The sequence below is a fragment of the Raphanus sativus genome, chromosome 3, assembly GCF_000801105.2.
Source record: "Raphanus sativus cultivar WK10039 chromosome 3, ASM80110v3, whole genome shotgun sequence".
Lineage (NCBI taxonomy): Eukaryota > Viridiplantae > Streptophyta > Magnoliopsida > Brassicales > Brassicaceae > Raphanus > Raphanus sativus.
In genome coordinates, this window is record NC_079513.1 from 13,256,290 (window position 1) to 13,283,797 (window position 27,508).

General features: G+C 31.7%; 3 protein-coding genes and 1 long non-coding RNA gene across 5 annotated transcripts; 1 reads left to right on the forward strand and 3 right to left on the reverse strand.

Moving 5' to 3' along the window:
- Positions 1–957: 957 nt before the first annotated feature.
- LOC130509491 (uncharacterized) lies at positions 958–2,369 on the reverse strand. Its single transcript, XM_057005607.1, has 4 exons — positions 2,081–2,369; positions 1,580–1,993; positions 1,212–1,489; positions 958–1,135 (listed from the first exon to the last, which is right to left on the reverse strand). Exons 1-3 carry the CDS (start codon positions 2,180–2,182, stop codon positions 1,217–1,219), a joined length of 789 nt encoding a protein of 262 aa, XP_056861587.1. The 5' UTR covers positions 2,183–2,369; the 3' UTR covers positions 958–1,135; positions 1,212–1,216.
- Positions 2,370–2,427: 58 nt separating this feature from the next.
- On the reverse strand, positions 2,428–4,059 carry LOC108846618 (uncharacterized). The gene is made up of 6 exons (XM_018619833.2): positions 3,634–4,059; positions 3,234–3,437; positions 3,076–3,165; positions 2,901–3,008; positions 2,573–2,821; positions 2,428–2,490 (listed from the first exon to the last, which is right to left on the reverse strand). Exons 1-6 carry the CDS (start codon positions 4,057–4,059, stop codon positions 2,428–2,430), a joined length of 1,140 nt encoding a protein of 379 aa, XP_018475335.2.
- Positions 4,060–5,175: 1,116 nt separating this feature from the next.
- Positions 5,176–6,284, reverse strand: LOC108845223 (uncharacterized). Its single transcript, XM_018618471.2, has 2 exons — positions 6,256–6,284; positions 5,176–6,160 (listed from the first exon to the last, which is right to left on the reverse strand). Exons 1-2 carry the CDS (start codon positions 6,282–6,284, stop codon positions 5,176–5,178), a joined length of 1,014 nt encoding a protein of 337 aa, XP_018473973.2.
- A 12,212-nt stretch (positions 6,285–18,496) lies between these two features.
- On the forward strand, positions 18,497–20,032 carry LOC108847194 (uncharacterized). 2 transcript variants are annotated; one of them, XR_001948900.2, is made up of 4 exons: positions 18,497–18,674; positions 18,765–19,154; positions 19,264–19,631; positions 19,776–20,032. It is a non-coding gene; the product is annotated as an uncharacterized LOC108847194 (long non-coding RNA). The 2 variants fall into 2 exon arrangements; XR_001948899.2 differs by having other exon boundaries at positions 18,500–18,674; positions 19,829–20,032.
- Positions 20,033–27,508: the final 7,476 nt, after the last annotated feature.

Consider the following 27,508-nt stretch of genomic DNA (forward strand, 5'->3'; position numbering starts at 1 on the left):
CTCGCAGTTTGATATTGTTCTTCTGGAACATCAATTCTTATTTAGAGCATTAATAGCTGGTATATGTGACTACGTCACACTATATTAGGGTCATTAGTTGCTTCTGGCAACTGATTTACTAAGTTATAGAATTATCTTTTGGACTTCTGATTCACTTTCTCTTTAGTCTGAGGATCAATGATAATTCATTTCAACTTGTTTTCTTTTCCAGCTTTTTATTTTCTCCCACTTATGTTGGAAATACTAATTTAGTTTTTAACATCCATATAAAGTCTTATTTATATCCTTCGGGGATGGCTCTAGATGCTTAAGTATCAATGAAGATTCATATCCAACATATATTACCAACCTGATTTGAAAACTCATCTTATTTTAAGCTCTGTGGTGGAGCATCTGGAATGTATATCGCCATCCAATATTCTTAGATGAAATTGGTTGGTTTCTGACCCAATACCAACGATAGGGAGAATTAATGATTACTTTTTGGCTTGATGCACTACAAGAAATATGCTCATTGTTAGCGCGGGTTATATGCTATGTTAGGGGTTTGATAGCGTTTTCATAAATGCTATGTATACGGCAGTCATCATAGGTACCCCCCCTACAATAGCGTTTTTTCTTGACGCTACGAAAAGTCTAATTATGATAGCAATACCTAGGTGTTGTTATTAAGAAATATATGGCACGATTATTAAGTGTTATAAACTGATTACGGTACGTATTTGGTGCTATGGTATATACTTCTACAATAGCAATAATTTATTTTGGTAATTGCTATTCAGAAATGCTATACTAACCTATTGTAATAGCTTCGAAATGTATTATGATAGTTCAAATTGTATGTAATTTTAAATGCTATGATCTTAAAGTATAACTATTTTTTTAAAGCTATTGTATTGTGTCGAAGAGCTATGATTTGAATCTTGTTTCACCAAACCAGAAATCCATAACGAAACAAATTCATTCATAAAATAGGTTCCACATACATAAGTCATTACATAAGTCATTACACAAGAGTTACTAATGCCGTTTGAAAACAGATACAAAAGACAAGAAATAATATCATACATTAACTTCATTTGTCTAAGCTTAAAACTAGCCAAGTCTGGACCTAAGTTGTTCATCCCCCTGCAGCCTGCAACAATATAAACTCTGATCAGTTATGCAATAAAAACTCTCATCAGTTTAAACACACAAAACACAACACTTACAGTATCTAGAATATGACCAATTTTTCAAGTGGCCATGCAATCGATGAACCATGTGCATCTTTCAAACACTCGATTTCATCTGTCTTCCTCCAGACTTCTGCATCATCGACTATCACAGCATCTACCCACACTCTAGCCGCTTTCGGACCCAAGCGCACAAAGTGGACCATTTGAGATGGGTCTGTTGAATGCACACGACCTTCAGCTACTACTTGTTTCCTCTCACCAAGGTCCATCAGTTTGCACTTCTGATTCTGCTTGATTGGTTGAGATCCATGCTTATGCAAACATTCAACAGACATTTACATTACTTAAAACTCAAAGATTAATATAAGCAGATGAAAGCAAATAATAAGTTATAAATTTACCTGATTAGATGGTGGAGACTCCTCAGTAGGAGTTGATGTTGTTGCTACAGATTTGGAACCAACAGATGTATTTTTGATACATGTTTCTCTTCCTACTGAAGAGACGGTTTTTGGAGTAGGAGATTGTTGTGATGTTGCTTCTGGTGGATTGTCAAAGACAACTTTCCGAACAGGCCATGATATAAAAGAGTGTACGCAGTCCTCGAGATATGCAAGATCCATCGTAGGCCTCCATAAATATGTTCTCTGCTCATGTACAACATCCAGGAAAACTTTTACCGCTTTAGGTCCGAGAGGAAGTCCATTGACCAATGCTTTTGCTTCTTTTGTCTGCCAACGCCCTTCACCCACAACGACATCATCATCAGACAAATCCAGTAGTTTGCATTTGTTGAGAGAAGTTGCTCTAGAGCCCTGTCAATCACATTCAGAAAACCAAAATTCTCTTTAGCAGGAAATAATTAAATTAGTTTATAGGTGAGTGCAATAGAATGAGATTACCAGTGGTGCAATGTCTTCTGGATCAAGCCCCAGACCTAGTTCCACACATTTATTCTTCGGCCATGCAATAATATGACCCACTGCTTCCTTAATTGTGCACATGTTACTCGCAGGTCGCCAGAGGAATGCTTCTGGTTCAGTAGCAGCTTCAACCAAGACTTTAAGATCCGAAGGGCCTAAGCGACTGTCATTGACTATGTCATTTGGGTCAGAAGAGAGGATACGGCCTTCACCAATGTTCCTTTCTTCATCAGCCCAATCAATCAAAAGACACCTCTTCTGGGGTATCTTGTTCACACTCTGTTAAATGGACAGTAGTAAAAAATGTGAGACTGTCATATAGCTAATCAGCTTATATGATAACAACTTACTCTAGCAGCCGATTTTTCCCCAATCTCATTGTCTTCTCTCTGAAACATAAACACAACACAGCATAATTTTCTCAATCTAACCACTTATATGTCTTAATCTATTCTTCAAGATGTAACTAACCTGGTTTTTAACTTTCGCAAGTTCAGACTGTAACTCGTTAACCTTTTTCTGGAGATGCAATTGCTTCTCTTGCATTTCAGAAATAGACTTGTGGTTGACATTGAAGCAAGCTAATTTTGTCTTACTGACATTCCTCCCCATTGCTCTCATACGACCAGGATTATCAGGTCCTAAAACCTGGATGAGTGTGTCTTCATCTTCGTTTTTACCAGTCTGCTTAGCACCGGTAGCAATCTCAGCAGCCTTTTGCTGCAAACCACAAAAAACATTAACCAGAAACATTAGAAATATATTGTAATAAGAGTTACCGAATATGTATGTAACTTACAATCTTCTCAGCGGCATTAGTGTTTATAGGAGTTCCATCTTTTCTTGTACGTGACTTCACCCAGACTTTAAGTCTTGAAACTTCAGATGGGTCTTCAGAACTATTTTTCTATGGAAAATATTATATGTCAACTTGCATTGTCAAAACATTTAAAAGGACAAGATAGTGTGCTTACCATTTCTTCTGCTTGTCGAACCATTCCCTTTCGACTACAAGTGTGAGGAATCTGTTTGCGTCTCCTCTCCTTGTAGCTATCACTCAGAACCTATCATTTTGTATGTTAACATGTAATCTAGATAGTAATGTAGAGCTTAAACAACTCGGAATGTATACCTTGAATTCTTGGCTTGTCTTTAGTTTCACAAATTTACGCCATTCAACTGGAGGCACATTCTTGGGTCTGAGATTCATCATTTGTTGGTTATTTTCAGCTTCATTGATTTGGGTTACTAGTCGTGACTTGGATGACCTCCATAAAGCTCCCATCTGCTTCAGAACTGCAACTCTTTGGTACTCCTCATCAACTTCAAACCTTGCCTGCAAAAATAATTAACAAACCAGTAATCTGTAACTTCAATATATAATTCTACTAATCATTGTATACAAACAATTACCTGGACTGATTTCCAGAGCACTGTCTTCACTTCTTCAGTGATTATTTTCCAAGTCTCTAATGTAACAGGGACGTGTTCCCTTACCAAGGGACCTAAATATGAAGACAGCTTCACTGAACCAGGACCATATGCTTTCCCATAAAAGTGAAATCCACATGAACTCTGGTATTTGGATCTTTGGCCAAGTCTCTCATCATGGTTGGTCCACGCTTTCTCTTACGACAGCTTCCAACCTCAGGCTCCAGAGTATGTTCTATCTCACCTTCAGGTTCGTTAGAAACTTGCTGCTCTTGTTGTCGCTCCTGATCATGCTCCTTTTCTTGTTCCTTTTCATGATCACCATCATGCTCTGGGTCGTGCACATCTTGTTGTTGGTCCTTCACTTCTTGTGGTTGGTCCTGCACATCATGCTCTGATTCGTCACCATCCTGCTCTTGCTCTGTTTGCTGACGTGGTTTGACAGTACAAACAAACTCAACTTCTTCATCTACCGTTTTTGACTTCTTATTTCCTTTCTTTCCACCTTTCTTTCTTTTACCTCCCATGTCAATTTACCTGAAAATTATAAGAAAACAGAGTTAAATCAACTCAACACAACATTAAAGCAATCACACGACAATCTCAAACAAGCACACAATGACAAAGCAAAGAATCACTCAAAAAGACAAAGCAAAGAACCACTCAAAAAGACAAAGCAAACTAGCACTCAAATACAAAAAAGCTACGTTTCACACATATATCCCTTCGCAATCAGTTCTAGCATTCTCAGCTTCATCAATGTCAACGTCCATGTCAACATCTGACGGTAATGGCCCAATGTCTGCATTTCCTTCTTGCATATCTTCCTTACTGTATCTTCTAGAAGGACCTTTCATGACAATATACCAGTTTGATGACTCGTCTTCTCTCGAGTAAAAAACCTGCTTCGCTTGAGATGCTAGTATGTATGGGTCACTTGCAAATGAGGCTTGACTATGAGACATGTTAACAAGTGTGAAACTCTCACTATCAGACCTTTTCTTCCATCTAGATAACTCATCCTCATCGACTTGTACTTCTTCCTCTTCCTCTTCCTCTGATTCGCTAGAGAAACTCTCACTATCAGACCCTTTCTCAGTTGAACATTGAATCCTTTTTCTCTTATTTGCAGATCGTTTAAAATTTCCAAAATCATTGTGGAAATTTCTCAGATGTTGAGAAATGTCACGACCAGTGAGTATTCTTCCCCTTCTCCCTTGTTCAGCTTTTCCATCAAACCATCTCTTCTTTCCTCTAAATCTGTGAGTTGGTGGAAGACCCTTTCTGTGGCACATGTAGACATGTTTTCTACTGAACTTCAGCCACATGCTATCTGTATTCTTCCCACATAAAGGACACCCCATTTTCCCTTTCACCTTGCATCCTGCAAGATTACCATAAGCCGGAAAATCGCTGATCGTCCATAGCAGCATCACCTTGAGTGTAAAAGTAGATCGACTAAGAGCGTCGTATGTTACCTCTCCAACGCTCCACAGACTGTTCAGATCGTCTATTAGGGGTTCTAGATACACATCTATGCTGTTACCAGGCTGATGTGGACCAGGAATCAACAAAGAAAGCATAATGTTCTCCTTCTTCATGCATAAATCAGGTGGTAGGTTGTAGTTAACTAACAAGACCGGTCAGCAACTGTACATCGAATTCTTCATGTTGAATGGATTGAAGCCATCCGTTGAAAGTCCAAGCCTCAGGTTCCTCGCTTCAGCTGCAAATGAAGGGTATTTCGCATTCATATGCTCCCATGTCACTGAATCAACAGGATGACGCAGCTTTCCATCACTGCTTTTGTTGGTAAAGTGCCATCTTAATTCCTTGGCCATTTCCTCAGACCGGAACATTCGCTTCAGTCGTGGTATTACAGGAAAATACCGTAAGACTTTCTGTGGAACGCCTTTCTTCTTCTCACCAGTGTGCTTATTAGTCTTCCATCTCGAAGCTTTGCATTTAGGACACTTGTCTAGCTTCGTGAACCTCTTTCTGTAAAGGATGCAGTCATTGACACAAGCATGGATCTTCTCGTAACCCATGTCAAATGACTTCAGAAACTTCTTAATGTCGTAGAGTGATGTGTGCAGGACGTTTTCTTCAGGTAACATGTCCGGCAATGTCTCTAGCAGATCATTGAAACTCTTGTCTGACCATCCATTCTGAGTCTTCAATCTGAACAATGACACAATTGCAGACAACTTGCTATGGCTTGCACAGCTCGGATACAGTGGTGTTTCAGCGTCAGCTAGCTTCGCCAAGAACTCATCCTCTTTCTTGTCGTCTCCCTCTGCCATCTCAGTTAAACCCCCAATATCAGCTAAGTCTTCATCAAAACACTGAGCAGCTCTGAACAACCTAAAGATCTCATCGTTCCATTCACTCACTTTGTTTTCATCTGCAACCTCTGCGTTCAATTCACCATGTAGATACCAATCAGCCCTCATCTTATAACCCTCCTCCATACCCCTGGTAACAAGATGATCAAGTACCACACTTGCTGCATGACGATCTATGTTACGGCAGTCTATGCACGGGCATATAATCATATCAATCCCTCCCATAGATGAAGCCACATCTCGGACAAACTGTGAAGCCCCTCTCTCATATCCATGATCAACTCTTCCATTAACAATCAAAACAAAAACAAAAGAAACAAGTTAAGCCTATAAACACCAAAATGAAACATAATATATATATATGCTTAAGATCAGTACCTGTTTAGATGTACCCAAGCTTTGTCCATCATACTGTGTTCAAACCTAAGTTGAAATCTTTTCGTAACAGAAAGAACTTGACAAGTTGTCCTCAGAATCGGAACAAATAACACATAAGTTGGCTTCAAATAAATAAAAATATCAGAATCATTTAGACAATATAACGATACCAAACAAGAACTCAAAGCAACCAAGAACACAAAGCAACAGAGAAATCAAAACAGGAAAAAAAAATACAATCTATTAAAACTAATAATGTAAATCGATTTGAGCTCAAACATTGATAGATATGTCAAAATTAGGACTTCCAATACCTTCGAGATGTAGAATCGGAGTTGAATCGAAGATATGTGGCGGCTGGGAGAAGCGGCGACGATGGTTCGCGAGGATGGAGATTGGTTTCGAGATGGGAATGGCGGCAGATTTCACTTAGGGTTTTGGAGATGGAGCTTGATGGAGATTGATTTCGAGTTGATAGGTTTGCAGATTTGTTTCGAGAGAGAGAATCGATGGAGATTTCATTTAGGGTTCATTTGAGAAAGAGGGAAAATGAGAGAGATGAGAGGGAACCCGATTAGAGTGAGGGAAAAATAAATTAGAACTCTAATTTTCACTAAGTGTTTCGCGGAAAAGCTAATTTTAGGTTCCCGCTTACTAAAAATCTATCATAGCATTTATCTAATGCTGTTCTATAAGTAAAAAAAAAATCGCTAATCAACGACAGCAGTTCAGTGAAACGAGCTATAATAATGTGCTATGAATAGCAACTTTTTTTGTAGTGATGCTAATTAGTGTTACTCAAAATAATTAACACTTATCCAAGTGAATTTGTTGTAGTCGTCAAAAATGTCAAGACGTGAATTCACCAATATTATAAAGATGATTAGTGGGTGATCAGTCCACCAACATCTCCTTTATTCATGCCATAACTTCATTTGGCTGGTGAAAACCGTATTTCCATTTTATCTTATGAGCAAGAAACATTTGTGAAATCATTCTCAAGAATCTTCTGGTTCTTCAATGAATATTCACATAAATCTTTATATATCTTTTCGCATCAGTACTGAACCAAAATGGTCTAACTGGTTCTTGCCAAATACTTTGTAAACTTCTGGTTTACTATATATTTATCTCCATTACATTAATCTTTGTGTAGTAAAATCTATAAGAGGATGTAAATACTTTCTCTACAATGCTTTTACTGCATTGAGAAATATTTATGGAAGTGAGTTTAGCATTTCCTTTGCTTAGTATCTCAACATAACTTGTCTCAAAATTCCATAGATTTACTTTAAGAAAGAGTCACCAATCTCACTTTGAGTGGAAACATATTCTTCTAGATGTTTCACTTATTATAATATGTGAGATTCTTTAACTCTTCCCCTCGAGATGATAACACTACAGTTTTATCAATCTCGATTGAATCTCATATTATAATCAACAAGATGCCTTACATGAGCCATGTATTCTTTCTTATATCCTTCTTACTTTTGAGACTTATAAGAATATAATACATTAAGGATTTTAAATTGCATTCTTATGTGCAATAATGTTTTATACTCTTCTGGAGTATCATATATATGTATATGTATATATATATATATATATCATCTTCTTGAACATTCTATAAGATTTATACTATCTTATATTGTACTCACAATAATTTTCTTTCATCTACAGATGATTGAATCATATATCTTCCTTATTACCATTTTTATTTTCTCAACTTCAAGTGAGAATTTGAGTTCTAAAAAGAAACTCATTGATCTTGACTTTATTTTTTATCCACATTCACGTCTACCACCACTTTTATGATCACTTTCGTGATCAATACTATTTATGTGGATTTTCTTTCTCAATATAAAATGTCATATTCTCTTTAAGAGAAATTTATATCGATCATCTTACATCAAATAGCTCATTGTTTTTCTCAGTCACAAGGAGACAAGATATAGTTATAAACTTTTTTAATCTCTTTTCTTAATCATGTGTTTCTTGAACAACATGTATTTTTAATATATATGCATCATTAAAATTTTCTTCAAGTAAATTTTCTCTTAGTAGCATCCAACAAAGTTGAGCTTTATTTACAGACTTCAGGTTTTGTAACTTTTTAGATACAAACTATATAATGAGCTTTAGGTAATCATATTAGATGATCGTGCCTTTCTTTGGATTGTTTTCCAAAATACATAGATCTTTTAAAGTCAAGTCTTATACATAAGACTTCATATATGTAATGGTAATAAACTATAACATATAATACATATGACAAGTTATACACGAATTTATATAAACCATTTAACTCCACATTCGACGTGTATTGATAAACATAAATCTAGTTCACTAGAACAAAGCATAGAAAATTGTGACCCATGATTATAGTACATGAATCGAGAATTCAAATCAGTTTTCTATGTAAATTTAATTAGACCCAATCTAATCAGACCAATAAATCAATATACGAATTGTCTTGTTTCAGAATTTCTAATAAACGAATACTATTACTATATATACTCGACATATAGAAGAATTAGAAACGACGACTTCTTATATATAATATAAATGAGAGAACTCTCATAGATGTATTTTAACGTGATGATATAAAAATAATATAAGCATCACATATTAAAAAAATAAAAATAAGAACACATACGAGTATAGATCTTAATAAGGTTGAGCATTAGTTTATTATCATCGACAAAATCTCTTTTAAATCAAACGATTTTCTTTCCTTGAAACAAGGGTAGATCAATATTATCGACTAAAGCTCCTAAGCTCATACCATGTATGAATCCATTCTTACAAACCATGAATTGATAATAAGCATGATTTGAAGAAGGATGAAACTTAAAAAAAAAATAGAATTAGAATCTATACCTATTAACTCAAGATCGCTAGAGCTTCGTGCTGATAACGTGTTGTAAGTAAGAAGAGAATTAGAGAAGAGAAGAGATGAATTAGTGTGTCTTATTCCATGAATAATGATCTCCTTATATAGGTTACAATAACTTGGAGACAAAGCTTAACTTGGAGTGGAGAACAAATATATCTAGGACTTTCCATATGGACATCACTACAATATTTATAACACAACAACCTTTATAAGTGGATTTTTTTTCAGAATGATTCTCTTTTAATAGTATAGATATGCTATAAAATAAATTATACTACAGCAATATCAATTTCTATCTTACAGATCTTCTATCTAAGAGGATGTACTAGTATGTAAATTTCATTCAGTCAAGTGTAGACATTAATTAGTATGGAAGTATATATTATCATATTCTTTTTGTGCAATTCTATAGTCAATTCCTTGCTTATATTTTGACAAAAAATCTATTATATTAGATATAAAAGGAAATGTTATACCCCCTAAGATATCTTTGACCAAGAAAATATATATAATGTGTATGTGTCATTATATATATAATCAGTCAATGTAAAGAAAAACTCAACAAACAAGAAAAGTTAAAGTGAAAATCTTACAATAAAATTTTAAACTTATTTATAAAATGGTTATTACTTTGAAAACTTTAGTTATGTTTGTTTTTGGTGCTTTTTTTATCGTATCTGTTGTTAATTGTCATACAACAAATGCGGCAGTTACCCCTGCAAATACTCCAGGTAAAATTTATTTTTGTATAACACTTTTAATTATAGGTATGATTTTATCCTTTTTGATTATATACTTATTGGTTTAATAATATTATTCATGTAAATAGGTTATGGAATAAATTGGGCGACTGTAGTATGCTTCCAGACCCCAGAACCGTGTGGTTATGGAGGGCGAGTCGGGTGCTCAAGGTTTTGCTATGAATGGGATTATTTTTTTGACCGGTGTGAACCAACTAGTTGTTGTTGTCACAGATAAGCTTGCGTTCAAAATAAAATAATCTAATAAAATATACTGGCATTTGTTTGAAAATCACATAAACAGCTTTGATGTGTTTTTATCAATATATGATCAAGAATTAAAATAAATAAAAATTATTAGACTGAAATAGTTTGATTAACCCAAGTAATAGAAATTCTCTTAAAATATTTAAGAGAAAAATAAAATTATATCAGAATATAATTTTTAATTAAAATTTTATATTATGTAATTAATCAGAAGTAAAAAGTTTCTATGACTTGTAATCATACAATTTCACATAAACATAGAAAATGTAAGACAATAAGAAATTAACTTGAAGAAATGAGGATTGCTTATAGTCAACAGCAACACAACTTGATTGAGTAAGATCTTTACTGGGCTGAGTGATATGTGAATAAGAATTTCAGTATCTTTGCCTGTGCATCATTGGCCATCAGAAACCTTCTCGAGCCTAAAATATAACAGAACCAGAGTTTTGTGGTATGAGACTATTAGCTAGATCTTGCACCTTGTCTCCCATCTAAGTATCTCATAAGAGCCTTCGATGACAGTGATATTAACAAAAGGATATTCCATAATTATAATGAATCAACCTCCCAAGCCACCTATTTGGCAGCTAATAAATGTCCGCGGAAACTCTTTGCAAAAATATCCTTCAAAACCAATTGATCCTTGCATCACTTTGGGTGTGATTCGAAAACGCTCTACAAGCTGTGGACATGCATTTTTTTTTCTGCAGCCTTCTTTTAAAAAGATCATGTTTTAATTTTTAAAACTGAATCTAAAACCAAAAAGTTATAAAAAAATATATTAACTCTAAAACTCAATTTCTTTAATGTTTTTGTTCAGTGCTTTATAAAAATCTACATTAAAGAAAATTGAAAACCACAACTAAAAAATCTAAAGCATAAATTTTAATAGAAAAGACATAAAACCACAGTTTCAACCAGTCAAACCCTTTAGTATTTCTCTTTGTTAGCTTTTATCATCATTCATACACTAAAATATTCTATAAATAGCGAATTTATCTATTTTCAGAATTTTATCATCATTCATCCCTCTGATATTTGTTATGGGAAAATATATCAGAAATTTTAATAAAATAGATTATATGAACATTACATTAGAAAAAAGGAAAAATATAAAACTATAGTTATTCACTTAATCTACTTTTAAATCCATCATCAAAGAGTTAAAGAAATTCTTTAACATGATATATCAAATCTTTATATTTCTTTGCAATAACTTTATAGCTGTCCAAAGTATAACTTTATAGCTGTCCAAAGTAATAGTAATGCTCAATGTCAATTTAAGGTTATATATATATATATATAACCTTAAATTGACATAAGCTTGAATTAAATTAAATACAATACAAGTCTTTAGCGTTTCACACATTTTTCTAAATATGTTTGAGAAGTCATGTTTAGACTAATCTATCAGTCGCTTGATTTGAATCACAAATAGTCCCATTTTGGTCTACCAAAAAAGTTATAACTGAAAGCTAAAGGGTAACACATGTTGATAAAAGAAAAGCTTCGACAGTCATATACAAGATAGTTCGTGGAAGTGAATCTATAAGTGAAAGTGAATCTATAAGAATAAATCAAAATTTATATAAAATTAGTTATGAATTAAAGATAAAACGAAACATAGAAAATATAATTATTGCTTTTCATAATAAAATTATGAATATAAGATGAAATGAAACATATGCAATAGAGGGGTTGATTGGTAGTGGGTTGTAGGTGCTTTAGACAGCCATTTTTTTTTATAAAGCATTTTCTTCAAAGCAAACATGCTTTACACTTAAAAAGTAAAGCTACAACAAAAATATTAGAAAAAGAAATATAAAAACTTTCAAAATCAATTTTTCTATACTTTTTATTAAGTGCTTTGGAAATAAATCTACAGCAAAAAAAAATTAAAGCTAAAGCAAAAAACTCACAGCTTATTTTCTAAAGCAAAAAATCTGAAGCTATAGCATCTACAAATCAACCCTATAATAAAGTTTCCATGAAAGAAACAACTTATAAGAAAACATATAAAAAATTGGAAAAAACTACAACTACTGTGAAAAGTGTCTTCAGAATTTTTAGTTTGTAATCATATTAAGAACAACAACAAAGGAAATCAAACAATCCGAGCAACAAAAAATTTTATACTTCACACCAAAATATTAGTACATAATACATAGAAAATGTTAAAAATGTGGAAACTTAAAGAATCAATGAGAACCATTCAATGGTTAGGCCACCAGTAGAAGAATATTGCGTCCACAATCAGATGATACTCATCCGTACTCTCCGCATTGTCTTAAATGGTTTCAAATAGGCTACGGAGTTGAAGCCCGCCATTACTGTTTTGCTGCTGGAATGATGGTTTGGAAATAAGATTGTGATGATGATATGTGTGCAACTGCAAGGCTACCTATTTTTTATATACGAAACGATGCTTTGAAATCAAATCCGACTAATTATTGAAAATATTCACGAATTAATGAGAACCATTCAATTGTTACGTCACCAGTAGAAGAATATTGGTTCTACAATCAGATGATACTCATCCTTACTCTCCGCATTGTCTTAAATTATTTCAAATAGGCTACGGAGTTGAAGCACGCCATTACTGTTTTGCTGCTAGAACAATTTTGTGATGATGGTTTGGAAATAAGATTGTGATGATGATATGTGTGCAAGGCTACCTATTTCTTATATACGAAACAGTGCTTTGAAATCAAATCCAACTAATTATTGAAAATATTCAAGAATTAATATCACAAAACTTGCGCTCCAATCTAAACTATTAAAACTGAAGTACAAATTGTACTTAACTTATAGTTTTCCACAAAAATTACAATGACATGCCACTGGTGTTAAAACACAGTGTTTTGATATTATATTAAACCAACACACGATTTCCTAACTAATATACCATCAGATTATAAATCTATTACTAAACAAAATTGATCCTCGGTTTACTATATATATATCTTTCTATACAATCCTGAAACGTTATCATATTTTAGCAGTCCTCTACTATCTTGTGAGACCAAGTCCATCATTTTTAAAAAAAAAGTATTTATTGATTTTCACAAGAGTTTTGGTTTGATATTAAACCAAGAAACACGATTTCCTAATTAATAATTCATCTAACTATAAAACCATTACTAAACCAAATTGATCCTCGGTTGGCTATATAAAGCACCTATACAATCAATAAAACACAGTGTTTTAGTCTTATTTCAAATTCAAAATACCAATACCAATATAAATTATTTATTTCAAAATCTAAAGTAATCATTTATTACTTTCCTTATCGTTATAAATCTATTAGTTACCTTCCAAAATATATTCCTAAATATTAGAAAATCTTTGTAAAAATCTCGATTTCAATCAACTAGCACACTATTTATATTATTAAAACTGAATTACAAATTAGGTTTGTCTGGAAACATGAATAAAAATTTTTAAAAAATATTTGTTTGTAAATTTGGATAGCAGTTTAAAAAGATAGGTTTGTTTGGAATATAAATAGCAGTTTAAGAAAAAAATTGTTTGGAAACATGAATAGCAGTATAAAAAATATAATGTTGTTTGGAAACATAGATAACATTATTTTAAGAAAAGAATGAATTTGTGTTATTAAAAAAATTAGAAATATATTATATTATGAGAAATAATCTATTTGTGCAAACTTTAAAATATACAAAAATGAAGTAATCTAATTATCTAAAAATATCATTTGTCTAAAATAATCATAAAACAAAATTTAAGCTTTATATATATATATTTCAAATCAAAATAATAATTTAAAGTTGATTTATATCAAAAATTGATTCAAAATATACATATATTCAAAAATTTATTTTTACTAAAATAACCATTATTAAAAAATGTTTTCAATATATATAAGAAAAATACAATACAAAGTCAAATTTGATATACCAACTTAAATTATGATTTATATATTTCACATTAAAATTTTAAAATATAATATATGTGATTCTTTATATGATAATACATATAAAATACTATTGATTATATAACCATTATTAAAAAATATTTTCAATATATATAAGAAAAATACAATACAAAGTCAAATTTCATATACCAACTTTAAATTATGATTTATATATTTCACATTAAATTTTAAAAGTATAATAAATGTGATTCTTTATATGATAATACGTATAAATACTTTTGATTATATGTTTGCTCTATTTTTATAGGAAAAAATAGATTGTGAATTAGGGATGGTGTTCGGGTACCCATTCAGATTTGGTTTGGTTCTCTTTAGGTTACAGGTTTCTGGGAACAAATATTCAGTCACATTCGGATATTTCTGGATTCTGGTTCAGATTCGATTCAGATCTTTGCGGGTTCGTTCGAGTTTGGATAACCCATTTAAATTATTTTAAAAATTCATTATATATTTTAAGTTTCTCAAAATATATAAACAAAATAATATATTACATATAAATTTGAGTAAGATATGTCAGAATACTTAAACTTAGAAAATAAATTGGTTTGATTTAAATATTTGGATAGAGAATCAATAATTATTTTAAGTATTTTTGGTGGTATAAGTATACTTTATTTACATTGACTATTTATATATATATTCAATTATTTAAACCAACCTAAAAGTACCATTTATATTCTGGATGTTTTTATATACATTAAATCTAAAGAAATAATATATATAAATATATATTTTTTTTAAATACATTCGGGTATCGGAAATATTTTGGTTCGGATCGGATTTGGTTTCAGTTATCTAAGTACCAAAATTTTGAATAATTTAGATATTTAATCATTTCAGTTCGAGTTTGGTACTTCTTAATGGATCTTGATTAGTTCGATATTTTGGATTTGGATTTTTTGCCCTATTGACATGAAAAAAATATATTTTACAGAAAAACATACACAGCACGGGTGTGCGGATCAAAATCTAGTTTATATTTAAAACAGATTCCTTAACACACAATATAACATTGGGGAAATTCCATAAAAATACATCAACTAAATTTTGTTAAGCTTTTTAATACCCAAAATTTTTCACTATCCAGTTTAATACCCAACAAATTATTTTGCTTACTTTAATACATTATTTTTTAAAATGTGTCATTTTTAATACCCAAATTTTGTTTATCTTAATTTAATATACTAATAAGTTAAAAACGATTTTTAAAAAAAAATCTCTAAAATCTAAGAAAAAATATTACCAATTTCTAATTTTATTTTAAGATTTAAGAAATAATGTAAATAAATTATGTAAAAAATAGTTTAAAACAAAATTATAATTTAAGGGGCCGGAAAAAATAAAATTGTTTTTATTTCAGAAAAAAATAACTTCAATATTTATAACTTAAAACCAATTCACAAATTTAGTGTTATACAAAACTTAATTAATTTTATTTCTCAAACTTCAAAAAAAATATAATTTACTGTTTTTTGTAAATCTAGAGATTTTTTAAAATTTTGTTTGAAACTTATTGATATTTTAATTAAAATAAATAAATGTTGGGAATTAAAATGGGTACATTTTTAAAATTTTGTGTATTAAAATAAGTAAAATAATTAGTTGGAGTATTAAGCTGGGTAATGAAAAACTTTGGGTATTAAAAATCTTAACAAAATCCAGTTGATGTATTTTTACGAATTTTCCCTATAACAAATCAGCACAGCTCAAATTAGGTAAAGAATGCCATATCTAATCTATTAATTTAGGGATTATCTACTATTTGAAGTTCTCATTTAAATTTTGGACTCTTTTATAGTTGTTGCTAGAATATATCATACCTCCTATACAATGCAATCTACCAACTTAAATTAAACCAAATTTTAACCAACATAGATTAGTTAAACCTAACCAGTAACATTTTTATAATAATTTTGGTTAATCTCTTAATATAATTAGATCATATAAAACTGAACCACTCTTAAATCAACGAGTTCCATATCATTCCAGACATAAGAGAAAAAATATCCGACTCATTTACAACGTCCGACTCATTTACAACGTAAGCATACAAAGACCGTGTATGCTTATGCTCATTGATCTTCCAAAAACCAAACAATTGTGGCATAGACCAACATAGGCTCATGTTCGTATCACTAATTTTACTTCCATATATTTACTCTTCACCTACATCATATCACAACATACACAGTTATGCAAGAACATGATTTTTTTTTGTTCAAACAACCAAATAATGGTGGCATATGGTCAGTAGATTTTTTAAATATATTTTTTATATATTACATTTTACGAGACTATATGTATAAGTTTTTTTTTTGAAAAAGGCATAACTATTTGTATAAGTTAAAAGGTAAAAGGTGTGACAAGGCAAATTATTATACTAAAAATGAAAGAAGATTAAATACAAACTAATAACAAGTACAACACAAATTATAACACTATTAAATTCTATATATATTTAATAAAATATTATATATATGTCTAATATGTATATATATAAATGTTACACAAAATATATATAATATTATATACACATATTATATATACCATATATTATTAATTGAAATTTGACAAATCAATTTCCGCCCTTTAGGGCGGGTCTTAATCTAGTATCAATTATATAATCAATGCACTTACCTTATATAAACATGTAACGATGTGAAAATGTCAGTCTTGTGCTGTAATTTAAAAAATTGATCCATAAACTTACTTTTTTATACAACCTTATTGTCCCAAAGTAATGGGAATAAAAATCAATCAGTGTAAATTCTGAATTGATTCCACAATTTCTGATTGACCACTACCTTGATTGTTACATTACATTTATTTCGATGTCTTCGGTTTGAATGAAATTAAAATTTGATGTCATTGGTTTCATGTTGACTTGAGCCAAATGAAGATAAACATGTTTCATTATACCCACATGATATTCACAAGTTGAACCATTATATTATGTTATATAAAACAATATGACTTTTTCTTGGGTTTTCTTGGGTTCACCCCCTAGGGTGAACCTTTAGGTTCACCAACCAATAGAAAGTTGTTATTTTAAATCTAGTATCTTTTAATTAAGGAAACAAAAATAACTTGCCAAATTATATTATGTTTTTAAAATAAATAAAAAAGATTAAATAAATAAAAATAACAATAGTTCTCAATAAAGATTATTTTAAAAAATATTTATTTATAAGATTTGGAGTTTAGTGTTTAAGATTTATAATTTAGAATTTATCCAAATGTTTAGTGTTTTTCCAAGGGTTAGGATTTACTCAAATGTTTAGGGTTTACCCAAGGGTTTAGGGTTTAGGATTAGAGTTTAGGGTTTAGTGTTTTGTTGACAACATGTTTAGTGTTTTTTCCAAGGATTTATGGTTTACCCAAGGGTTTAGGGTTTATGATTAGAATTTAGGGTTTAGTATTAGAGTTTAGGGTTTAGTGTTTTGTTGACAACATTAATTTTTTTTAATTCGTTTTTATATACTATTTTTATTTGTTTTTAAATTTGATTTTGAAAAAATAATATAATTTGACAAATTATTTGTTTCCTTAATTAAAAGATATTGAATCTAAAATGACAAGTTTCTATTGGTTGGTGAACCTAAAGGTTTACCCTAGGGGGTGAACCCAAGAATAACTCAAACTATATTATTAATTGAATCTAAAACCAAAGTAAGTTCAATCAATATGTGCTATATATATACGAACCCACAAAAGAAGAAATAAGTTCTTTCAAATGATAGAGCTGCAAGTCTTGCATAATCTTTATGCTTGAGATGAATTGATGAGACAATTTGTAAGAGTAGAACATATAATATATTTATTCTTAATCAGAATAAAAACTATCATAATAGCGAACCATCGTTTTTGATCTGGCTATTAACCAAATTTATCCATGATATTCATATGATTTGACTACGTTAGAACCGTGGCTTCCTCTAACACGTTATGTATATTTGGAATCAACTATATGATTTAATTAGTCTATTTATGTGAGGCATATGTAGAAATTTTTAACATGTTCGATATAAGCTTAAATTATTTAACATAATTTAAATTAATATTCAATTTTGAAAATTTCCTTATTCCTTCTTTTGCAATATTGATTGGAATAATATAGGAAATATACCGACATTCTGGTCATCACAATTAATTTTTAAATCAAAGACGATCAAAAATCTATCTATTTATATAAAGTTGGGTTTCAATCACTCCTAGAGTGTCCACCTAGGATGCCAGGCTGGAAACTGAGTCTTTCCCGTGCAGACACGTAAGCGACGCTGCGTTTCATTAAAGGAGTGTTTTCTTGAGTCGGGTTTGGGCTTCAACACTTGGTACTCAGCTGCTCTTCGCGAGGCCCATCTACACTGTCTTCTGCTGAAGCCCTAATCAACGCTCTCCTTCGTGTTCTTCGGCAACGTCGATGTCGTTTACCCTTACCCTCACCAAAACGGTGTGAGTTAGTGGTCCATGTTTGATCCCATCAATTCGCTCATCAACTACGCTGTCTTCAATGCTCTGTTTCGATCTGAAAGGCGGTGATTTTACAGTATAAATAGATGTAAGGTTTCTTCCTTTGAACTCATCTTCGCTTCCGATCTCCCTGCTTACATTCATCTTTTGATATGACTAACTCTTTCTGTCGTTGTAGCACCACCTTCGAGGGGCCTGCTGAGTCGAGATCTATCTCTCTGTACTATGCGTATTTGTATTTTCCACCGTCTTTCACCTGCCATCATTGCGTGAAGACCGAGTCGTTGCTGTGACGTTCGATATTCACACCACCACCTCTGGTCAACCAAGGCGTAATGGTTTGGGGTGCATTCAATCAACTTAGTTACGCTTCTGTTCCTTGCCTCCGTAGCCGGAAAGCTTCTGCGAGGGATCGAGACCTGATCTGCGTTTTCTGTGTCAAGCAGCGACGGAAACAGTTTTCTCCACTTCCGTCTACAAACGGCTTCTCAATTCTCCTGATCAAATCAATCTTACCTTCCCTTCAGCCTACAAAAGGTTTCTCAGTTCTCTTGATTTAGATGCATAGGTAAGAACATCAAGCATACAATGTTTTTGCTGATAAATACTTTTCATTCTGTTTATTGTATTGTTCTAATGTAAAGAATAGAGACTTTATGAAACGATTTTATCTGCAGGAGATGGTAGTAGAAGGAATCGTTTTGTCTGAGTTTCTTGATCTGTAAGTACAATGGTCTGCAAGAGAAGAAACACTGATGGACTATCAGTACATAATATTAAAACACTATGAGTCTAGGAGGAATCATTGTTGATGATTATTTTGTTGAAAGAAAAGGAATTTTTTCCAAAGTGGATATATAGGGGAGTAAACCCGAGGACTATATTTGATAGTGTCAAGAGCCAAGAAGTTGTTAAATCATTGGTTTGGTTAAGGGAAAATATGTGAAGAAAAATGCTTTGTCTGGATAACAGTTATTAAGTTTCTACATCGTTTTCTGTCTATGGAGCAGTGAGCATCATCTCTCTCGCCTTCCTGCAACTGAAGGTATTAACTTTAATCTTTTTCAAGTTGTTGTTGTGTTTTGCGTTTCAATTCTTGCTGGTGATAATGAATATATTCTTTTATATAAGATCATAAGATAATTAATTACAGAAAAAAAAAAGTTAATGTTCAAGTCTTCATCTGCAGTGTAAATATGCTTCCGCATATAAGCTCAAGTTATCTTTGGCAATGGTTAATAGGTGGATGAAAAGCTTGTGGCACAAGGCAAGACAGCTGAAGGATTTCCAAAGTGGCTAGAGTCGAAGTATGGAAGCAGGAGTAGTCTGTGCTCTCCTGAGTGTGACTACATATTATATTTACGGATGACTTTGTTGAGACGTTGTTGTTTTATCTTTGACGGTATCAAACATTCTATAATCAAAACATATATCTTCTTTTCTATTCTCTTCTTTCTCCTGGTTACAGGTTACAGAGTTGATAAGTTGAGACTTATCAAGTAGATTGTAAAGTTTCTACTATATTCTACTATATGTTTAAATTAAATAACTTATACTAAAACAAACATATTAAAATGTATATACCAATATAATAAAATTGAACGCAACTCTATTAATGGTAGTAAAAATCGTATTAGAAAATTTAGTCAATCCACATTTAGTGTTTTACAACAAATAAGCTCAACGAAAAAACTGATAAAATTAAGAAAACAACTACAAAATAATGGTCGAGACATAATATAAAACAAAAATTATTGAAACTAAAATATATGTTAAAAGAATAAATAATGGAACAAATACATCCCCTCTTTCCTTCCATTGTTGTGATTCTACATATATACGTAAGTTTCTCTCTGTGAAATTCATTAATTCGGTCTTCTCATTCGTTATCATTCTAATAGTTTCTTTTGAACCGTTTCTAATCACCCGGTGGTACAGTACGAAGTGCTATGTTTCTCCTCAGGTGTCAAGATGAAATTACGTAAAGGAGATTGATATTTGAAGTTCAGATATTATTTGAAAGTGTCAAGAGGATACAAAAAAATAGTTGTCGCTAACCAGGGCCGTCTCAATTTTTTTCAACGTCCTGTTCCAAAAAGGAAATAACTTTTAATATTAATAATTTCATCTATATATTTTTTAGGTTTCTTTTCAAATTATAAACTATAAGTTTAACACTGTCTAAAATTTTGAAAATTTAAATCAAATTAATGTATTGATTTTTGAAAATATATTAATATCATTTTATTTTTTAGTTCGGACCATATTTAACCGCTCCAGTAACACATGCTATTAGACGGTTCTATGGCTAACAAAGAAAGCTGATAAGTATAAAAAATGACAAAAGAAAAAGAGTTCATCTAATTCCAAATGATATGATGTAAAATAAGCTAAATATAGAATGAAGCCCAGATTTTTAAATTAATCTTAAATGTAACTAAAATTACTACTATCAAATAATAAAAAATTTGGCTATTACACTTTCAACTATGCAGAGCTATTAATTTTGATTGTAGATCTCTATATCATTGATACACATTTTATTTTCTAAATAATATTGAAAATGTTCTGAATTATAAAACCACAACAAAGCCATATTTAGACTTAAAAATAAAGAAAAACAAATACAGAGCTAAACTAATATTTAAATTTTAAGTTAATAAAAATTTATATTAAATATTTACTCTAACTATTTTAACTATTTTCGAAATAACATCCCGCCCGTAGGGCGGGCCGACCCTAGTAAGTATATATGAATCGGCTTTGACGGTGACTTTCCTTTACGAATCCTTCTGATATTAATGTGCACATATAAAACCGGAATTAATGTCATATTTATGTGTATACATTCCTAGTTTGGACCATCATAAAGACCATCAACCTGAGATCGATATTTGCTTATGTAATACGATGTCAAGACTCAAGAAAAATAAATGGATCTCAAATGTATGTAATCGGATTAATGTAAACTAAAGAACCGGATTACAAACGTATATCATCAAACGATCCATTTAGTTTATGTAAAGATAGTATTATATGTAAATAGTTTGTAATTATTATATGTTAAAAAGGTTGATATAATACATGATTAACATGGTAATAAGGATGATATTACATGTAAAGATACATCAAGCGGTCTTGTTAGTAGAGATGTTTTGACGTGGCATACAAACATTAAAGTCGACTCTATATTATGTGATAAGCTACATGGTAACTTGATTTGATATAGTTTGATACAAAGCAATTGACGTTATCAAAATTACCGGTTTTAATATCATCTTCCATGGTAACTTGATTTGATATAGTTTGATACAAAGCAATTGACGTTATCAAAATTACCGGTTTTAATATCATCTTCCTTGAGATCGCACGTTACCAATTCACATGATTAAAACTTTATGTTAAACTACAATTAATGAATAATGGCAATGTATGTAAAAAATCTAGTAAGGAGATGGTTTTTAATAAAGAGGCTGAGAAAGTATGTGGTGTTGCCACATAGGAAATGTCATTCTTGTTAATAATACATGAGCATAAGGTTACTCTCTAAAAATGCTCATATTTTAATATTAAGGGGATACCCATATTTCATAAAGTAACTTTTTATAAATAATTTATACAATTGCTTCGAAGAAATAAACGTGTTACAAAATTATCTTGCATACAATTATATTCTTTTAGATAATACAAAAATTTATATTTTATTTATATGTTTGGTTGTTATAAAATTATAAATATATCAGTACCAATAATATAAACAGTATGTCTAATTATCCATTTAGCTAAGTTATTTAATTTTTTTTTTAAAACTGAATATTTGAGACTACTTCAAGAGCAAACACATTCCATCTAATCAAACTAAATTAATAAGGTAACTGATAACAACAAGTCATTTTTTTTTGTCATCAGCGGAAACATAAAACTCTTATCTATATATGATAACAACAAGTCATATATTATTGGTTTGAAACCATGTAAGACATGTGTCGTCGAAAACATGATTATATGATAATTTAAGATATCTTATCATTTAAATATATACTAGGTAGTAATTCGCGCTGTGCACGGAATGAAGTAGTTTATTAGATTATTTATTGTATGTTGAATTAAGGAATTTGTTGTATAGCTTTTTCTCGGGATTGACATTCATATATCCGTTCGGATTCAGTTGATCTATTCGGATTTCAGATTTTAGAGTTAAAATTTTAAATTTTATTCATATATTTACAAATTTTGGTTTAGATTTGGTTCGAATCATTGCAGCCTCGGTTCGTATTCGAGTTCAGATACCCATTTTAATTATGTATTTTTTAACAAAGAATCAAATATACATAAATCCTCAAAATATGAAAATAAAATAATATACATAAATTTGAATAATGTAAGACTAAATATTTAAATTTAAATAAAATTAGTGAATTAAAATATTTGGATGGAGAACAAAAAATATTTCAGTATTTTGAACTTTTATGTTATTTTTTTGATATTTACTTGTGACTATATTGACAATTTTAGATATTTTCATATTTTTGGATATCTAATAGATATAAATTTTAAAAATAACATGTTTAAATATATAATTTTGATTTAAGATTTTTTGGTATCCAAAATATTTTAGTTTAGATTAGATTCAGGTCTGTTTATCTGGATATTAAATTTTTAGATCCATCTGAGTATTCAATCAATTCTAGTTTGTGTTTAATATTACTTTGAAATCTAGTTCAGTTTGGTCTTCAGATCCAAATATTTTACCTAGATTTACTTTCTTTTACTAATATAAAGCAAAATAAAATATATTAAAAAAAATATTTTGGGCTTATTTAACATCAAGATTATTGGACTATACTTTAATAATACCAATAAAAATGGTTGGACGTTATGTCAATATTGTTTTGCCATGTTACAAAATTGACGTAGTCTGTAACCACTAATGTGTATTTTCTTATAGAAAGCTTTTGGTAAATATATTAAAACACGATACAATCGAGCGAAAAGTGTTATAGATGCGTGGAAAATAATGTGATCTCTTTACTCAACACATGAATTTTGTTTTTCAATCGGTTTCACGAATCTTTTTTAAAAGCTTTTCTGATTTCTGATTTTTTCTAGTAATTTGATTATGTTTCTAATTTTTGGTCAATGTGAAAATTTCGTAAAGAAAAGTAATTTGTGGCTGAACTAAAGATCAGACTTTGTCTGTGTGTGGTGTTTTTTACTTCAGTTTTCTTAATTCATAACCAATCACAATTCTTTATTGCTTTCGTGTACAAAAACCTCAACCATGGCTAAGTTCGGCAATATATGAAATTTTAAATTTATAAAAACATTCTCATTCTAATATTTTAGTTGATGCGAATCTTAATGATTTTTGTAATTTTTTTTTAAATGATATTATTCAGTAGTTGTACTGAGAAAATTCAAGTTCACTAATACAAATGTTTAAAATGCAGAAACAAAAAATAAGCTGATTAAAAAACTTAGTGTAGACATATTAAATTATTTGCGGTGGAGTTAATAAAATAGAAGATGAACGCATTAATTGTCAAATGATTGTGAAACCGACACATCATCATACTCAAATTGAAATCAATGAAATAAAATAACTTATTTAAAAAATCTGTTGTTTTTAGAATGAATAGACATGTTTGTGTCGACAAAAAAAAAAAGACATGTTTGTAGATATTTACAAGTTCTTAAAAATTTGTTACAACTTTTGGAATAAAAACACACATATTTAGACACAAAGACAACTCTTTGAAAATGTATGCAACTCTTAGAATGGGAAATCATCATTAAAAAAAAAGTTCTAGAAAATTTTGACACCCACTCAAAAAACCATTGCAATTTCTAAGATAAAATTCCACATTTTTGAACATTTTTTATTACTTTTTTATACTTAGTCTTTTCATCTCCATATACATACCTCAGTCTTTTCTTTTACTTAAATTAACACATGATAAAGTTTTAATGTAATACAAGAAATAATGTTTTGTATCAAAGCCAATCTAGATTTAGTTAGTTCACTATTGAATAGATTCTCATCCGTTCATGAACAAACATATACGGTTACATCTGTTTTAAAGAGTGTTCATGAGATATTTTTTTCCGTCAACCATTCATATTCAAAGGTAGGTCTGGGCATTTTACCTGGACCCGAAGACCCGATCCGAAACCGACCCGAAAAACCCGATCCGGATAGGAACCGACCCGATCAAATTACTCTATCGGATCTTGTTGTAGAGAATCCGCGGATCTTGGACCCGACCCGATCCGAACCCGAAACCCGACCGGTACCCGAATTAATAATGTAAATTAAATAAAATGAATCGAAGAGGAGTCGAAGACGGGTTATTTTTCTATAGAGCAAGGGGTTCAACCACTAGGAGACAACCAATTATCTTTGCATCTCACGTATTTTAATATATATACACATTTTAATATAATAAAAACACAAATTTTAAATAAAATTTCAAATATTTTTGGATATATTAATATTTTCAGATATTTTTTTGTATTTTTAGATGTTTTTAGGTCAAATCCGAACCGAACCGACCTAAACCCGATCCAAAACCAAACCGATAAATTCTAGTTACCCGAATGGGTCCAACTATCTAAGACCCTACCCGACCCGGACCCGGTACGATCCGAACCGACTCGGAACCAAAAATTTGAAATTACCCTATCAGATCCTAAACTCCTAGACCCGAAAGACCAGAAACCCGAAATACCCGAACTGAACCGAACCGATACCCGAAATGCCCAGGCCTATTCAAAGGCATAAAGCCAATTTTTACATGCAAAATTTGAGAGGAAATAAAACCCAGTACAAGTTTAAGCCCAGTTAATACTAAAGAGATAAGACCAAAACCAAGCCCAGCGACGTGTCAGATAATGTATGGGTTGATGACGCTATTGACCATGCTCGAAACCTCTGGAACATTATCGTCAGGACGTCAACTGGATTCCGACCGATGGTGTCGCCACCGATGGTCAGCATCTCCAGGTTTCCAACTCGAAGCTGCAGGGGCATCTTCTGATTATCGCTGGATTGATGGTTGATCGGGAATCTGAATTGTCGAGAGAATAAGTCCGCACACGATTGAAGTCGAACACTCATGACGCACCACCTAACACGGCGAAGAGATACCATTTCTCTGTGTGCAAAATCAATAAGTCTGAATCTCTTGAAGCTTCCCTCTAATTATATGTTTACAAACTTTTAGTGAGAGGTGAGAGCGAAAGTTTAGAGAGGTCTTCGTTCATGAGGTTTGTTTTAATCAGAGGGTAAGTGCTTTTTTGGTTTTTTTTTTTTGACGACAAACAGCTATTCTATTACTCAAGCTTGAGGTGATCTGGGTAACCAGACCGGAATAGAACAACCAATAAAAAGTAACTCCCTATAGAAAGATATAGCTGTCTTAGCTAAAAAATCTGAGAACTGATTACGCGCTCGAGGAACATAGGAGATGTTGAAGTAGGGAAGCATATTAGTAATGTTTCTATCCTTTCCAACTCAGTGGCAAAGCTTGGCCAAGCATGAGGCTCCTTGATCATAGCAATCAGATCCTTGCAGTCTGTTCCAAAGTTTTGGCATGTCGAGTGTTGCAGTGCTTTTTTGGTATTAAAGTATGGCATCGTAAGAGAAGAATATATTTAATTATAGGGTATCCTATCCGTTCAAATACTGCACTCCCGTAATATATGATGATGATCCATAAACTTTAGGGAATCTTCACCCTATAACTATAAAAAAACCCAAACCCACTATCTAACCAAAAACATCCTCTCTCTCCTTATTTCTCTTCCTATCTCTCTTTAACTTCTCGCTAAAAATCTAATGTATAAAGTCTAAAAGGATTGAATTGTATAAAGAATAACTCTCTTTATTAACCTTGAGAAAATGACTCAAAACTCAAGAACACAAGACAACCTCTTCAAACTCTTAGGTTACGCAAACACACCTGCAAACCCTTATATAGTTTAAACACCAACGACATTTTAGGCTATAGATAACTCCTATCTTATGTTATAGATAACTCCACAATATATTCCTAAACCATATCTCGGTTAGGATATAAACAACTTACTCTCTAAGTTATCTCAAGCTTAAACCAACATTCTCCCCCTTAAACTTGAACTCCCAATCTCTTGTGTCATGAACACCAACCATACTTCTCATTTCTCTGAACTTGAGTCTACCAAGTTATTTGGTCAAGGTATCTGCTAGCTGCTCATTCCCTGGAACGTACTCAACTTTTACTTGCTCCCTCTCAACACACTCACGGATGAAGTGATACCTTCTGTGAATATGCTTGCTCCGACCGTGAAAAACCGGATTCTTAGTGAGAGCTATTGCAGACTTATTGTCCATCCGAATAGTAATCCTCATGCACTTCTCACTGGTTATCTCGGCAAAGAGCTCCTGCAACCATATTGCCTGCTTTGCTCCCTCGGTGGCAGCCATAAATTCAGCCTCACAACTTGACAGAGCCACCGTTTCCTGCTTGGACGAACACCACGAGATGGGACACTGATCGTAGTAAAACACAAAACCAGTAGTACTCTTTCCATCGTCTTCATCAACACTGTGACTAGCATCACTGTAGCCTATGATTCCCGTTCTGTCTGTGCGCTTGAATATCAGTCCGTGAGCAAGAGTACCACGCACGTACCTGAGAACTTGTTTAAGTGCAGCTCCATGAGACTCCTTGGGCTCCTGCATATAACGACTCAAATATCCAACACTGAAGGCCGGATCAGGTCTTTTATGGAGAAGATAGCGCAAGTGATATCTTGTGTTTTTAATAGATTTTACCATTCATTTATCATGCATTTTGATCATCTAGGATAGCATTTAGACTTGTTTAGTTTGCATTGCATTGCATTTGTTCTTATCAGGTGATGGAGATGCTAAGTGGTGAC